Source organism: Rhea americana, unplaced genomic scaffold (assembly GCF_003343005.1).
Source record: "Rhea americana isolate MKP2758 unplaced genomic scaffold, rheAme1 scaffold_0, whole genome shotgun sequence".
NCBI lineage: Eukaryota > Metazoa > Chordata > Aves > Rheiformes > Rheidae > Rhea > Rhea americana.
This window is the reverse complement of record NW_028185037.1, coordinates 13405639-13422101: the sequence shown is the minus strand read 5'-3', so window position 1 is coordinate 13422101 and position 16463 is coordinate 13405639. Positions and strand designations below refer to the sequence as shown.

Here is a 16463-nt window from a genome sequence, read left to right as displayed (position 1 = left end):
TGTACCCTAAAGTCACTTGTGAAGTCACCTGCAGATCTGGTTTGCTGTCAGCATAAGACAGGATGTGCATCCCTTTAGTTTTTTTTTTCCTTCCCCTTTGTGAAATTTCACAGCACTTCCTCAGATCTGCAGTTCAGTAATAAGCTCAAGATGCTGATCCTATATTGGCTTCTCAGCAGCTCCAGTAGTCTTCAAAATCCTTACAGTGATGGTGTCCCATCTCAGGAGACCACCATCTCCTCTTACTTAGGCAGATAGCTTTATATTCTTCCTATGTAGCTTTCAGTGGGCTGTGAGATGAGTTTTGGGTGCTAGCAGCTATTCTCCCTTTACATCACTACTTATCCAGCTATCATGTTATTTGCATACTCACTGGAAGATCTCACCTAAGGTTGCTGGTGACATTTTTATTTCAGATGAGGTTTCCTCTCCTTCTTCAAAATTTCTTTCTTTGAGATCTGAGGCTTTGCTACACAACCTTGGTGTGAGAGCACGTTTCTGGAAATCTCAGCCATTTGTCTCTACTGTCATAAAATAAAATGCCAGGGATATCCTTAGTCTTACTTTATGGGACTTAGAGTACAACAGGATGAATTAAAGTGGTGCTAGTGATGGATCTTCTGACAGCAAGCAGAGCTTGTTGCTGTCCTGACACCTTAGCCTATATTCTTGATGACTTCAAAGGACCCAGTTGGACCTGCACGCAAAACTTCTGCTGAGGGTGATGCTGCTTTCCAGAGGGAGTGATGTAATAGCGTTGTGCTTGGTAAAATGGTCCATGTGGTTGCGCAGCTAGGAGTCAGGCCTGCTTGTTAGGAGCTGAACGTTTCGGGGTGCTTTTGCCTTACGTGCACATTCAATGTCCTGCGTTTTCCTTCCTTCTCCTTTCAAGTCCCTGGTGTTTTCTGTGTCTGCTGTTGAGAGGAGGCAGGCACAGGCCACCATTCACACACTGAGCAGAGAACAGGTACCCTCATAGTGACGGCTGGGCAGAAAAGTGTGAGTTAGAGAACTTTTAATGTATGCATACTACCCGCAGAGGCACATGCATACAGATATTGCACTTTGGAAAACGCCAGCGTTGGTAAGTATTGTTTCTTTCTCTGTTCCATAATACTCAAACTCAGATGAGCTTTCACAAGTGCTTTTGCAGCTCAGAATACCTGAAAACCTGTGGATGTAAGCAGCATTTGCTGCTCCATGTTTTAAATCTAAACATTGTGTCCTTGAAGTTTGGACAACCTGCTTTTCTGTATGAGCTGGTTGTCGGGGTATACTGCATGTTCGGACTGTAGGTTTCCTCAGTTCCTCGGCTTTTTGCTCTGAGCCGCCTAACACAACTGAGCCGCTGAAATTGCGATGAGGAGTCAAGTGATCCCTCGACTCCCTCACTCGCAAGCAGCGTGGCAAGTTCTCGCATTAAGCAATGGGCTTGTTGTTTCTCTTAGAGATTTCCTGAACGTTAGCAATGGTTTTGAGCAGTGTATAATTGATTTTTTTTAACCCTAACCCTCTGCTTCTCTCATCCTTCCCTTTCTCCTGTTTGTGTCTCTGTGTGTGTGCTTTTTGTCTCCTTTTTGTTTGTGTTTTATTTTTTTCTTTTTGGTGACTTGTGTATCCTTCCCCTGCGTTGTTGCGGTGCTGTTTTACGCTGCAGAATTCGTCCAGCTCTGCCTCTTCCGAAGCCTCTGAAACCTGCCAGTCAGTGAGCGAGTGCAGTTCCCCCACCTCAGTCAGCTCAGGCTCCACCATGGGGGCTTGGGCCTCCACAGATAAGGTGAAAAACTTCATCTCAAAGACGTACAAACCTGCTAGCTCGTTACCCGAACCCAGCAACATCTGAACAACAAGCGTGCATGGAACACAGCCAGGATTCCTCCCCGCGGAGATGAGAATAGGAGCTGCTGCACCCTCCCCGAAAAGCAAATACGCTTGAATAAACTGCAGTGACGCTCCCCTTTAAACTAGATGATGGGGGATACTGCAAATTGGGGTTTTGCAAAGAGATAAGATTTGCTAAAAGCTCATCATCCACCTTATCTACTCGAAGAGACTGTGAAGCGCTGCCTGAACACAGCCGGTCGCCTGCCGAGGGGCCGCTTGTCCGGGTCGTGCTGTTCACGGGCTCTCCCCTCTCTCCCGTTAGGTAGCCTGCATCACGCTCTTAAGGAATTCGGGTGTGTTTTAAAACAAAAAATTTTAAAAAATGTCAGTGCTAGAACACAGTTGGAATAAATCATGGAGGATACACTCTAATTTGGGGGAGACAGTGACAGCGGTATCCATTCTCATCTGGTAAATCCTTGCTGTTTTTTTTTCCTTCCATACCATCGCATGGCTACAGTGTCATTTTCGAAGGCCGTATGCTTTTCCCCTCTGTCCGGTTACGCAGAGTAGACAGCACCATTGCAAACGCCTTCCGCACTGGAAACGCTGTGTTTCTGCATCCGCAGAGCGGCTGAACTGTCAGGACAGGGGGGAAAGCTGCTGAGCCTGCCGGCAATGACTGCCACGCTGGTCTCTGAAATTTGTTATACCAAATAACAATTTTCAAGCAATCTCACTTCTGAACCAAGCATTGTATCAGTTTTCTGTTGTTTATTTGCAGCAAAGCAAATTTTCGGTTTGTTTTAAGATACGGATTTTTTTTTTTTCCTAGAGCATCAAAGTCACAGTGTATTTTCATATTCATTCTGTTTATATTAATTTCTGTTTTTTTGTTTATTTGTTTCGTTTCCAGTTGTCTAACGGGTTTTATCACTGTAGTTTATCAAGTGACCCATCCGTAGCTTCAGTTGGTGCAGGTCCTTCCCCTCATTTCCCGCCTGTCTCCCGCGCGTGGACTCGGGCTCCCTCAGCCCTCCTTCCAGACTACGTTCATTATTACACCATTGGGCCAGGCATGTTGCCATCATCTAAGATCCCTAGCTGGAAGGTTTGTGTTCCTTTTGTCGTGGCCGTCCTCACCTCCTCCTCCCAGCGCTGCGCTCGCGGCAGTTGCTGTCTCTCGATCCCTGTAATTGCCTGTTGATTTGCTCTGTTTAACGTCGCTCTGAACGGGCGCTGCACGGTGGTAGTCGTATAGAGAACTAATAGGAGGGTAGCGAGCGTTTCCGAATGATCTTGACTATTCTGGTGCTTCCTAAAATATATCAAAACCGACAACACCTAGAGAGGGAAGTCTGGAGCAAACGTGACGTTGTTGAAAGCACTCTGGGCTCTATTCAGCGAGAAGAGCTGGTTCAGCACGCTCACTGGAGCAGGAGGTGCAGGCTTGGCATCCCGGGCGCCTAGTGCAATCATACGCTGAACAACAGGCTGCTCCCACGGGAGCTGTTGGCTTCACCCCTCCCGCAGCCACAGGCGGGCAAGCTCTCGTGGACCCAGCTGGAGTGGTTTAAGAAGTCACCTGCCCCGAGCCATTGGGCGGCAGGTATTGACCTACACTGTGCCAGCCGGACTGGACGCGCTCACGGAGCTTGTTTTGGTGCCTCTGAGTGCGACGGTCCCAAGTGTCGGAGAGCATTAACTTCTTTAAGTCGCTCCAGCCGGATCTGCGAGGGTCTCTTTGCATCGCAGCACCTCTGCCCTGCCCTAGGCTAGGTGCGCTCCCTGCCAGGCAACGCACTTTGCTCTCCGGTGGGACCTTTCTAGACATGTAAAATTGGAGAACCTCACTGCAGGCTCCCAAATCTCCCTCTCCAGCACTTAGTGAGATGTGCACAGGGAGGCCGTGGTGATCGCGGGCTCCAGCGTTACTAGTTGTGCCCGTGCTAGAAACCCTTTGCCAGTCTGGCAGCAAAACGCAGCAAAGACAAAGCTGTTCAAGCAAAGGTGAGTTTTGCTTGGCTTAATAAAACTGAAATATATGTCAACACAAGTGGCTTCTGTCCAGCTGCCTTGTACTTCCTACACGCTCAACTCAGACACGAGTAAAAATCTAAGGTCTTAGCTTGTCTTTAATTAATTAATCACAAGGCTGTGCCAGCTGCTGCCAGTGGTGGGGTGTGAGGTGTCTTCTGCTTTTAGTTATAACTTTTTTAAGGCAGCCCTGGGGCTTGGTAAGGGAAGAGTCGCTCGTGCCTGGGCTTTCCCCTTCAGCAGTTAGCGCTGGGGGAGCTGCCGCCTCGCAGCGGCTCTGGCTCCCGCGGAGCACACGTCCCTGGTGCATCCTGCTCTTCGTGCACAACGTGCGACTTCCAGGCAGCCGCAGGACTTTGCTTAATAGAGCCCGAAGTGAATACAGGCCCAGTGGCCTGGGGAGTTTGCTTCAAGTTCAGCGTCAGTAATTCAGAGTGCGCTTTCTCCAGTGCAGGTTGTTATTCCAATCTAGATTTCAGCTAGTAAGAAAGATGAGAGATTATCCAAAGTAAGTTAGCACCTCTAATATGTATCAAAAATCTACTTAGGACTAATTTATCAAAATTGTTAGGATGTGTAACAACACCTAATACTAGAATATGTGTACACGTAGGACATTGGAATCACTGATTGGAAGCTTAGGTATATTTGCTGCTGTGTGCAAGTTTACACCTGTGGTTTCTGCATTTGAAGTTTTGAAAATACAGGCTCTAAACACGATGGAGCTTCATCTAAGGAAAGTTACAGCACTAAAATGTTAAATATCTTCATATAAGGAAGTTTAGGTAGATTAAGAAATTTAGGTTCCCTTTAATGAAGGAGATCTTTTTTATAATAGAGCATTTTTAATATCTTCAGATTTAATTTACACCTGGCCTGATTCAGAAGGGCACCTCCAGTATGATGCATAAATCTGTTGCATTAAGATTTTCCTATTATATAGCTTTATTTATAATTAAAGCACAAGGACACACATAAGCGGTCCCTAACAAACATGTTTCCTTAGGACTGGGCCAAACCAGGCCCGTATGACCAACCGATGGTGAACACGCTGCAACGTCGCAAAGAAAAGCGTGAGCCGGACCTCAATGGAGGAGCCCAGAGCGGACCAGCGGTGCCCACCGAGGAGGCCCAGAGGCCTCGGAGCATGACGGTGTCGGCCACCACAAGGGTGAGGCTCAGAGTTTGAACTTGGCGCGGAGGAAGGGGATGTGCTAGCGCCTTGCTGGTGCTTTCCTGATGCACTGTGTGTTGGCTCATCTCTTTGCAACGGCGTGGGGCTGCACGGTGTTGGTGTGGTGGGTGGACATTGTGTGGGCACAAGAGATCAAGAGATTATGCTGTTGAGGAAATCAGCATTTGTAGAATAAAGATATCCAAAAAAAAAAAAAAAAAAAAAAAAAAAAAAAAAAAAAAAAAAAAACGTTTCTAAACTGTAGTAAGTTGTTGGACACAATCCTGTTGGGTTGGGATGGTGACAAGCCCTGCTTGGGAGGGGGGATCATTAAAAACCTCAGTGAAGACTGGCTAAGCCTTGCGTGAGTAATGGCTCTGCTCTGTGGTTGCAGCAGGGGGAGGAGATGGAGGCCTGCGAGGAGCTGGCCCTGGCCCTGACGAGAGGCCTCCAGCTGGACACGCAGAGGAGCAGTCGGGATTCCCTGCAGTGCTCCAGCGGGTACAGCACCCAGACGACAACCCCGTGCTGCTCGGAGGACACCATCCCGTCTCAAGGTGCCCAGTTCTGCGTTCGCCTGCCGCCCGAGCGCCGCTCCTCCCGAGCGTTTCTGGCACGGGCTGTCGCCAGTGCCAGCCCCTCAGGAGCAGGGAAGTGTCTTCCTGCAGCCATCACTGGCCTTAAAGGGGGCAGCTGAGGGGAAGGGGGTTAATTTCACTTTCCTGAAGTTTTTTCAGCTTAAAATGCAATCTGGATTAATTAGCTAAGTAAGGACTTGGATTGCTAGGTGGCACACTGAACTTTTGCATCTTCTGCTATGTTACTAGAAAGAGTTTTAGTGTAAGGACGGTACCATATTTTAAAGAGAACGCTGGAATTATATTTGACGGGTTAAGCAAACATCACTGAGTTTGCATCATATGCTTCTTGTGGTGGTAGTATCCTTTCTGGGCTATTGCCTTAGCAAATATGCACTCGTAAACTTTGCTTTCTTGCTCTGTCACTAACTTTGAATCTGCTCTTGGTTTCCCCTCATGAGCTTTTATTTCTTACATTAGCAGAAATCGTTGTAATTGGGGAAAAAATATCCATTGGAGACATTAACTGGGCATGTCTGGGAACTCTTGAACTTTTTGTACCTGTTTTTGGAACTAGCAGCGAGGTGAGAGAGGCCAGGTTGGATGATGCTTGTGGTTCGGCAATGGTGGTGTCTGCTCAGCTGTGATCAGTTGTGCAGTTGCAAAGGTAGCAGGGCTTGTAGAGGCCTCACCTGGCTCTGCAGCTGCATGGAAAGGAAGGACCTGGGTGTAATAATTAATACTCAGGCGGAGTTTTCAGAGCTGTCAGATAGGTGTGATTTACTTTGTTTGCAAAATAAGCATATTTGCTGCTGAAATCACTAGTGCACAGTCCCCTAAGCCCCACAGTGCCTCGCTTTATGCTCTTTGGTCACCGACAGTTTTAAACGTTTGTCTCTACGGTAGTAGTATATGGCTTATAGGGTGCAATTTTTGAAGGCCTTTGAAGGTTTTAAGTCTTTGGTAACAAACATTGAGTCTTCGCTACTTAGGGGAGGTATTGAATGTGTACAGTTCCTCGTTTTCTCTCACGAGAGATGCTGGCACTCTGCAGCTTTAGGTTCAAACCGCCTTAGGGCCTGGTTTCAGTCACTTGGTGTGAGAATCTTCATCGCAGTATTTCAGGCTTTCTTCCTGCTAGAGGTGAAACCTTTCTTAGTAAGTATTGGCCTCCAGGCTTTTTAGGTTACTTACACATACAGGTATGTTAGCCTTAAATGACACAGCACAGCTGTCTTCTCCAGCTTGTTCCTAACAGTGTCTTTTGGCATCAGTTTCAGATTATGATTATTTCTCTGTGAGTGGTGACCAGGAGACAGAGCAACAAGAGTTTGACAAATCTTCTACCATCCCAAGAAACAGTGACATCAGCCAGTCCTATCGCAGAATGTTTCAGACCAAGCGTCCTGCTTCCACTGCAGGTCTGCCAACCACGCTCGGACCCGTCATCGTCACCCCTGGCGTCGCCACCATCAGACGGACCCCTTCCACCAAGCCTTCCGTCAGACGCGGTACCATCGGGGCAGGTCCGATTCCGATCAAGACACCGGTGATTCCCGTCAAAACGCCGACGGTCCCCGATATCCCAGGAGGGCTGCCCGGAGCCCTCGCCGGGACGGAAGAATGTGCGGAGCAGAGTCCCGAGTCTCCAGTGGCCGGAGAGGGCGGCCAAGGCGTTGCCAGCATGCCTTCCTCCTCGTGGAGCGGGCAGGCGTCAGTCAACCCGCCACCGTCCAGCCAGAAACTGAGCGCGGCCGAGGAGCAGAGGCAAGCGATTGCCGAGAGCGAGGGGGAGGAGAGCGAACGGGATGGCGTGGGCGCCCTGACGCCTGCCGGCCACCCGGAGCTCGAGCCCGGCGAGCTCAGTCCTGGGGATATCCCGCAAGGTGAAGACATGCTGAACGCCATCCGGCGCGGTGTCAAACTGAAGAAGACGACCACAAACGATCGCTCAGCGCCTCGTATCTCGTAGGAGCGAAGCAGCTGCCAGAGTACTAGCCTCCGAGAAGGAACTGCGAGGAAAACTAATTCATCTCTATCCATTCCAATCTGTAATCCGTGAATTTTTTAGGATACTCGGTAATAGACAGTCTGAAAGTACTCTAAAAGAAAACAAGGTGAAAGAGCATAGTAAGACATAATCTTCACTGGTGTTTTAATTTGTAAATATCAATGATTTTATTTCTGCATTTTTTGGATCTGAGTTACACTTTTAATTTTTTCTGAAGGTGCCAAATCCCATTTACCTTTTTTATAACTCTTTGTAAAGTTTTGGATCATAGGAGAAAAAAAAAAGTTAACTTCAGCAAAGGGATTTTGTAGAGCGCCTTGTAATAGTGAGGTTAAAAAAAAACAGTGGGACTTATTTTAAAGTTTATGTCAAGCAGTAAGGAATTAGATCCTCATTTAAGTATTAAAAAGTTTGAAAAGCAGGAATAAAATTGATAATAAAAGCAATATATAATGCAAGGAAGAAACCTGCAGTTGGTGTAGAGTATTTGGGGGTAGTGGGGGGAGGGAGATGCCATGAAAATAGCAGATGCTGTTGCACAAAAGTAGGCTAGTAGGATTAATTACTAGTAGCTTCATGGTAAATGCATCAGAATAAGCCATATTGGATTGCAGTGTTTTGTTTTGTAGGGTGTTTTAAAGACTTTGGGTTTTTTCCACATTTCTTTTTGACTGCACAGCAACAACTCTCAGTCACATGCATGCAGCCGTAACTGTGTAGGCTTGTTCCTTCCACCTTCGCTTTCTGTTCCACTCATCYTTTCACTGAATACAAACAAGGTCGACAGGCTTAAGGCAGTTACAAATGTGAAAACATTTTTAAAATGCAAGCAGGGAGTTCTTAGATATTATCAAAATGCCTTTTTCTGACTGTGCCCAGCAGGCTGGGCACCTTAGAAAACCCAAATATTTTGAGAAAACATGTACCAATTTGACAGGTGTAACCAGCTTGTGATCTAATAAACCGCTAATGTTTCTTTCCAATACAGGGGCTTGTTTTTCTTACCTTCTTTTAAAGGACAGTTGATTTGGCTTTTATTAAACACTGAAAAGAAAGGGGTGAAGGGTGGGGGGTGGGGAGAGATACTGTTTTTTATTTGATGTTCCTGGGAGTCTGACCACTATATTCTCTTTTTTTGTATTTTCAGTCATGTTTTTTGGAACGCTATTGATAGAACTAAAAGAGTTGGATTTTTTTTTTTCCTTAAAGCAAGCTATTGCTGCAATACCCGTCTCYGAAAGCTGATAGAAATGTGCAGACCCCCGGGCACTCCGCCCGCCCTGTTCAGGGATGCGGTCGGCCCACCGGCAGCAGGCCCGCGTGCGGGTGGGGACCGGACGTGTGCATCCGGGATTGTGTAAAACCACACCGAACACTGTACAGGGGGCTGGTTTCCACCAAACACTCTGCAGATTTCTGTTGGCTGTAGACTTGCCTGCATAACCTCTTACACTTTAACACATAACTGCATTGGATGTGAAACTTCTAGTAACTGTGTAGTCACTGTGTTTGATATAACATTTTACACTGCTGTGGTTGCTAACTTTTTTTTTGTTATGGCTTAAAAGCAAAAAGAAAAAAAAGAAAAAAGGCATGATTCTTAGAAAATATTAAACCTTCCTTTCTTTGAAAAACAAGCTCCTTATTACAGAATATAATAAACAGTAGTGCCTGTGGTGTAGCCCACCAATCTTCATACAGTAGCTGATGCATTGTGCAAATGAGGCTTTGAGATGGTTTTTGCATAAACAAAAACTGCTAGGAGATAATCTCAGTAGTTAAGAGTGTTATTTAAACCTTTGAAATAAATGGATGTAACTGTACCTGAGTACAGCTTTTCACTTGTTTAGTTCTTAAACGTTAGTATAATCAGTAAAATTTAATATAAAATGTTGCCAAATTCAATGTAGAAAGAATGTGACAAAACACTTTGGATAGTTCTATTGTTTGTGTTTTTGCATATTGTAAAAGCAGTGTCACAGCTAAAAAATAAAATGTTTCTAATGGTAAATTATTGTGGTTTAGTTGCTAGTTTGTACTGAGAGTTGACCTCTCCCTGTGCGGTTTTTTGTTCTAAACTGGTATAAATAATTGCTGTAAGTGTGTCTCCCTCTACATTGTAATGATTGCTTAAGCCTACATTATGAATAAAGAACTGCTGGAAAACTTCTGTATTTCAGTTTTTWAAAAAAACTTTCTGCTTCCAGAGCTTTGGATAGCCATGTTTTCCTTCATCAGACTTCTAAAGAACATGCAAATTCCATCTGAACTCCAGCTACCAGTTTCATACATGTAACAAAAGAGAGARTTCAGAAAGAAAATGCTTGTAGTTACATTTTACTGATGCGCACTGGAAAGGGCAGCTGAAGTAACACAGCAAAGATACAGAGCTAATGATGGAAATTCCCATTAAATACTGATTACATTTCTCTGTCCCTTACTGTTGTTATCTGGCCAGGAAGCACAGATGACACGTTTGTGCATCTGCTCCAGTAATGGACTGCAGTTTCTTTTGCCAGAGGAGGAGGAAAATTGCTGCTGTCAACCCTGCACATGCTTACGGACAGAATTTATCAAGCACCATGGAAGTGCTGTCTCCCACATGCCTGAGTGATTGAAGACTTCTTGTTGAGCCTGCTCAAGCACAAAGGTAGAGAAGGGAGGGTGGCGTTCCCATTTAAGAGCTATCATGCCTAATTCATTTCCTTACCACTGCAATAGATCCATTTAGTCCTGAGGTTTCAATTTGTCATGAAGACGTTAAAGGAAAACTCAAGGTGGTTTGGCTGGAAATACATTGTCTCCAAAAGGATCGTTCATTCCTGCTGCCTCTCTATGGCTGTAACTTACTTCCTAATTCCATGTACTTACAACTGGGGCCAGGCTCAGTAATTTTGAAGCAGATCCCTGATGTTTCCACAGTGAGTCTCTGATGCACTTGCATTTGTGTGTCTGAAATGTTTTGTTTTCATACTGGGAGGTGGAGTATCCATCATCCCAGAGAATATCAATGGAACCTGCTCAGATGGTTGTAGAAAGCAGGAGAGACTTTCTGCTCAGTTTTCTAGCCAAAAAAAATCAGCTGTGCGCTGAGTGGCTGTACCTCAGCCATGGTGTGGAGCCCTCCGGAAGGCAAAACAGTCACTGTACCCTGTTCTAGCTCTGGGTCTGAGCTGAGAGCTGYTTGTCTAGGGCCGGTGGAGATGGCAAAAGTGTGCTCAGACACAGGGCAGAGGGGCTGGGCAGGACCTGTGATTTTTGACCCATATGAGTTTTGTCCACATACACCTTTGGCCTCTCATGTACAGGCTAGTGCAAGTAGCTGTTAAAGCAAATTGGCTTTTGCAGTTTAGATAYGGGCATTTTTTTTGGAATTCTTGTAGAGCAGATCCTGTATTAGGAAGCCGTGACAAGTTAGGAAAGAGGGCAGCGTGGGCTGGAATTCCTAATGTGAACATGTACCCTCAGCTTTGTAYTGGTTTCTGAGTGGAGAGAGGGAATCAGTGTTGGGCAGGGTAACTTCAGTTTCCACTCCTCAGTTCTGTTACTGCCTCTGGACTAAGAGGACAGAGAAGAGCTCCAGCCKCCTGGAAAGACTGACATGTTCAAAAGGAGAGCGTATGAGCAAATCAAATCTTTTTTTTTTCCACATTCAGGCAGACCTTAGCATTTAGGCTTAATGAAGATGGCCACTTAAAACATCTAAGTAGCAGTCAGACTGAAGTCCTTCCTTATACACAAGTCGAATATAAGTAAGTACTTTAACCAACTTTGGGTTTGTCATCTCTTACTATCGTCAAATCTTAAGTTGGAAGAATTCATGGAAAAAAAATAAGCCTTGCTTACAGGGCTAAATGTACAATCAAATAGCTTCTATAGAATGAAAAATCAAATCAGATAATCTAATTAGATAAATAATTATTCTCTCTTGAAGCCCTATAAATGGCAATATTGTTACAGTAGAAGAGGCTCACAGGAAAACATTCCTTGCTATAGCCTATCCTCTTACTCACTGGGAGATTGTAGGTGCCAACGTCAGCGACGTTTCCTAGGCCTTACATACGTGCTTTTGGCACACAGCTGAACATGATTTCCCTCCTTTCATCACTGGCTCTTCCCAAATACCAAGTACTAGAACTGCTTGTGATCCCTAAGAGAGCATACAAGAACTGTACTTCTCAGAACATGACTTAGCTTTACTGCTACAACTCTATATATAATCTGAAACTCAGTTCATACAGGGATGAACATTTGCCTGGTGCTCTAGAGCAATCAACCATGGCAGCAAGGACATGACAACATGAAGGTTTGTGTCTAGTAAGATTTGATATTCAGGTTAAAAATGCAGCCAAAAACTTCTAATAGTGTTGTTACGTTGCGAAGGCAAGAAATCTTTACTTGTAAGCAAGGTAAAAATACCTTCACTCCAGGAGCAACCAAAGCCCTTGTCTTTGCTGTCATTATTCTGAAACTCCAGCCCTAGCACAAGCATTTACCACCTTGCCTGCATGTGGTACTGGATTCCAAGTTACCAGGCTGATCCAAATTGCTTAGTAATTTTCATCCACCTCCTCCAGGACCACCCTCTCCCACCTCCTTTACACTGGCAGGCAAGCTTTTGCCTCTCAGTGTTATTCCCAGGTTAACAGATCATTTGATCTAGGCTTCCAAAAAATTGCCTTCTCCTTCCACCTTAAGGTCGTGTTCATTCTCTGGGAACATTAGTTTTATTTGGCCATTTTTTTCAGTCTCAGGAGTTGAATTTCCTGTAAAAGCTGGAATATGTAAGAATGTAAGAATGAAGATGAACTTTGTAGCAGCCTAATCTAACATTTTGTTCAGCCTGATAGGGGACAATCATCTCAAGAGGCACAGTGGGTCATTTCTGTTCTGCTACCAGCTCTAATGCCGCAGTTATACATCAAATTACTTGCACGTTGTTTCCTGCTGTAGCCTGCGCACCTTCTCTTCCCCAGTGCCCTACACAGGCCATTATTTAACTAGCATTAYTTTTCCTGAGGGAAGGATTGCTGTCTGTAACTTTTTCCACCCTAGTCTTAATGGAGAAAAGATACTGGAATTCTCCTATGTATAAGGAAATTAGCTCAGTAGGACCAACTATTCTGAAAAAAAATTAAAGTGTGTTCAGCTTCATCAGATAATTACATTGATTTCCTAGCTATCTACTGACATTGCATTTGTTTTAACCTTTCCAAGGCATTGATAGCTATCATCCCTGAAAGGAGGGATTATAGGTTCAAGCCAGATAGTACAGGCTGGCATTTTCTTTTAAACCAGTTGGGTTTTTTTGAGCACTTAAATTGGAAATATAGTATTTAGGAACTTGGTGCACGTGCCAAGCTTGGCATGATGCAACTCCTCTGTCATCAATACCTGTTCTTGGACAGCCTTTTGCACCTCAGCTTTCCCTGCCAATGGATGCAGACTCTCAGGGCACCCTGAAGAAGACAGAAAGCTGACTGTGCCTTTCTCCTGTTTTTCCTCTGGGACCTCCAGCTCAATGCAAGAAGCAAAGGTAAGTGGGTAAGTAGGCTTGGCACCTATCTGAGAAGGCTGAAGTATTAACAGAAATTAAAATCTGAACGAAGTATCATCCATACTTTATCCACAATATCACAAAATCAAGCAAGATGAATCTTCACAAGCTATGTTCACCTTTAGCAAACTTGCTCTGGTGTTAAAGACTTTCACATGCAGATCAGTCCTCATTAACATCACAGGTATATGGTAGAGATACTAAGTCATCTATTACACATCGCACAAACTGAAAATAGTTCTATGCATGCTATAATAGAAGACCAATATACCACAAAAATGCCTTCCATTTTATTTTACTTGGCTTTATTTTCTGTTACTTACAGTAGTATGTTTACTGGCAGGTCTACTGCTTACAGAAGATAGACTGCTTTAATTCACACAAGAAGTTATTTTTTTACATGGGAATTTCACGGGGTCTTGTTACATAGTCCCACCACAGTGGTGGCAGATGCCCTTCCTTACGAGCTGGAGGCAAGGCTTCAGTTTTTGGACCATCAGGTGGAGTTTCTTCTTCTAACTGCTTAATCTAGAAAACAAGACATTGTTTTAGTACATACTAYCACCATTTCCACATTGTGGATTTCAGTGCTCAGACAGCAAATGAAACACAAAATGCTTCCATGCTGTAAGTGCTCACTTAGCAGTGAACAAGCACTGACCTCTTTATCCCAGCTTTCCAGTTGCAGCTTCTTCCACTGTTCTCGTTTGGCAAAGTAATCAGGATACATTGCCTTCTCAGAAGGATGCCACAAATCCAAACACCATTCAGGAAGCTGTCAACACAAAAAGAAACACATGTGTTCTTGATAAATATATACATACGCAACAAAGAATTAAATTTGCTCATTGAAACCAGTGTTAAAAGGGGTAAATAGGACATGAAATAAAGTACTACATAAAAATACAATTTAAGAGAGTTATCTGAATTGTTGATTGCAAGATACTTATCTCAGAGATCAATGTTTTTAATCTTGATTTCGGAGGTTATCAAAAGTCATAGTGACTTGTTTAAATCACAGCAGCCCAAAGGCTGATCCCAGGTCATCTCAGTTTACTTGAAAGCTCTCCAAGTCTCTTTTATCTAATGGGAGAGTTCTCATTTCTTCCTCTCCTACTCTTGAAGGCAGTGGATTAGACAGATCCTTTTCTACAACTACTAATTTCTTTTCTTTGAAAGAGAGAGAATCCAACAGCTCACTTCTGCTGGTCTACAGCTATTCAAAAATTACTGGCCTGTAAAATCTTGATGATGATACGACCTCTAAGACACCCAACAGAAAATAAAAGCAGAATTTAGAATTCCATCTTAGGAAGAATAAGAAGTGGCTTCAATAGCATCACTCATCCAGTGACATTTACAATTCGTTTCCTGCTACGTTTCTCACAACTRATTAGGCTTAACAGTAACAGCAGAGCTGCTATCAAAAAGCATCTCCATATGCAGCAAATGCTGACTAGAACTTTCTCTATTTGATGGGTTTAAGAACTACATTTAAAGCAGCTGCATCCACAATAGAAAAATCACTGATATAGCAACAAATCAAATCCTTGGGATGATAGTAATTTTGTCAAAATACAGTTCTAGCATAAAAAACAGGGAAAAGAAGAAAGAAAACATATAAGAGTTTATATTTCTGTATCAAGACCAATCTTGACTACTTATTACTTAATTAATATTTTTCCTGCCTGGATTCTTATTCTTTATCATCATTACCTCTAATATTGCTAAATGCCAAAGACTTTGGCATTAACCTTAGTCATTCCTTTCTTCTGTAATCACTCCTAAATTTTTTTTCCGCCTCTGATTAACCTATGTCAGTTTTTTCCTTTCATATGACTTCGTAYGCATACAGACCTGATCAGTTCTAGTTTTGAGTGCCAGCATTTTCTTCAAAATGCAGGAGAATTGATCAACTTAAGAAAAAAAAATACACTAAAACAGGCAAAGCCAAGAAAGCCAAAATACCTTTTTTTTAAAAAAAAAAAAAAAAAAAAAAAAAGTGAAACCAAAGTTTCTTTACTTGTAAATAAAACAATCTAGAAAAAAAAATCTCTAGAAGTACCTTAAATTCTAAGAATACTACTATTTCTAAGGCTACACCCCATTGCTCTCAAATATTTACTAGCACTACAACATACCAACAGAAACAATCATTTGTACCCTTGCTCAAACTGCTGGAAGAACAGTGGGACTGAGTGAGGAGAAGCCCCCAGACTAAGCTGATATCAAAGTTTGGACAGGACCAGAATGAAATCAAGGATGTGAGCAGATACCACCAGAAAGGGTAGCACTGCTTCCCCCCCCCCCCCCCGCCCCTTACTCCTCTCACAGCTCTGCCACATTTCACTGTGTCTGTTCAACCCATTACTGAGCAGTTCCAACTTGCTAAAATGACAGAAGGTTATTCTAGCAAAAAGAACTTAGCTGTCTTCTGACACACCAGCAAGTTTCACGTCAGAGAATCATACAAGCCAGACGGCTTCTCCCATCAGAGCAATATGACTTCTGGCAGTCACGAGCTATTGATACCACTGAGTCAAACAGCAGGCCTGTAACAGCAGGCCTGTAACAGGCCACTTAAGCCACTTTTGAGTCACTGAAAAAGGAGTAAGGTGAGCAGATAAGTCCAAAGCGCACTAATACACAATCTTACAGGCCACCTTACCTTGTAGCATTCGTATCTCTCGTAAGAAGTGCCCCCAGGAGAGTCAGGGAAGATGTAAGGCTGAGGATGCTGGTTTGCCCAAAACTCTTCCTCACCTGCCTTCAGCAGCTCTGTTGCCTTCACCATGTCCTTCTCATTCTTGTGCTGGTCAAATCGGTCTCTCAGGAGGACGGCAAAGTAGCGGTACTTGTCTCTACAGACAGAGATTACACATAGTGACAAACAGTACGTGTGATGGGGAGGGAAAAAAAGGGGGGGCAACCAGATACAAAAATACAGCACAGCAAGATCACCAGTTACCCCAGCACAGAGAGAGGGCTTGGCCGCGGGCCTCTGAGGGATTCCTCTTCCCACAGCGCCCGTTTCCACGGCGGGCACAGCCAGGCGACCGAGAAGGCTTCTCCTCCCCGCCTCCGCCACGGCCGAGGGAGGGCAGGGGGCCGCGGCCCAGCCAAGCCGGGCGGCGCGACAGCGAACCAGGAGAGACCGCACGCCTCTCCCCAGAGCCCCCTCCCTTCCCTTCTCACCGGTGGATGCACCAGGACTCCAGGTGCCGCAGGGATTTCTTGTACAGCCGCAGCACTTTCTGCTGGTGCGTCAGATACGCCGCCATT

General features: G+C 44.5%; 2 protein-coding genes across 2 annotated transcripts in view; one reads left to right on the top strand and one right to left on the bottom strand.

The window, feature by feature from the left end:
• The window catches only part of MTSS1 (MTSS I-BAR domain containing 1), a 105016-nt gene extending 95226 nt beyond the window's left edge, over positions 1–9790 (top strand). Inside the window, exons 11-15 of the mRNA XM_085300124.1 lie at positions 1658–1777; positions 2741–2935; positions 4868–5032; positions 5430–5592; positions 6888–9790. Coding sequence (XP_085156250.1) covers positions 1658–1777; positions 2741–2935; positions 4868–5032; positions 5430–5592; positions 6888–7585 — 1341 coding nt within the window. The 3' untranslated portion in view covers positions 7586–9790. The remainder of the gene's footprint in view (positions 1–1657; positions 1778–2740; positions 2936–4867; positions 5033–5429; positions 5593–6887) is intronic.
• A 3679-nt stretch (positions 9791–13469) lies between these two features.
• NDUFB9 (NADH:ubiquinone oxidoreductase subunit B9) lies at positions 13470–16462 on the bottom strand. The gene is made up of 4 exons (XM_085316284.1): positions 16377–16462; positions 15850–16042; positions 13843–13956; positions 13470–13709 (listed from the first exon to the last, which is right to left on the bottom strand). Exons 1-4 carry the CDS (start codon positions 16460–16462, stop codon positions 13578–13580), a joined length of 525 nt encoding a protein of 174 aa, XP_085172410.1. The 3' UTR covers positions 13470–13577.
• Position 16463: the final 1 nt, after the last annotated feature.

Coding starts and splice junctions, on each gene's coding strand:
- NDUFB9 (XM_085316284.1), bottom strand. CDS start 16,462: ATGGCGGCGTATCTGACGCACCAGCAGAAAGTGCTGCGGCTGTACAAG. Junction 16,043..16,376: donor GAGTCCTGGTGCATCCACCG/GTGAGAAGGGAA, acceptor CTCTGTCTGTAG/AGACAAGTACCGCTACTTTG. Junction 13,957..15,849: donor AGAGATACGAATGCTACAAG/GTAAGGTGGCCT, acceptor TTGTGTTGACAG/CTTCCTGAATGGTGTTTGGA.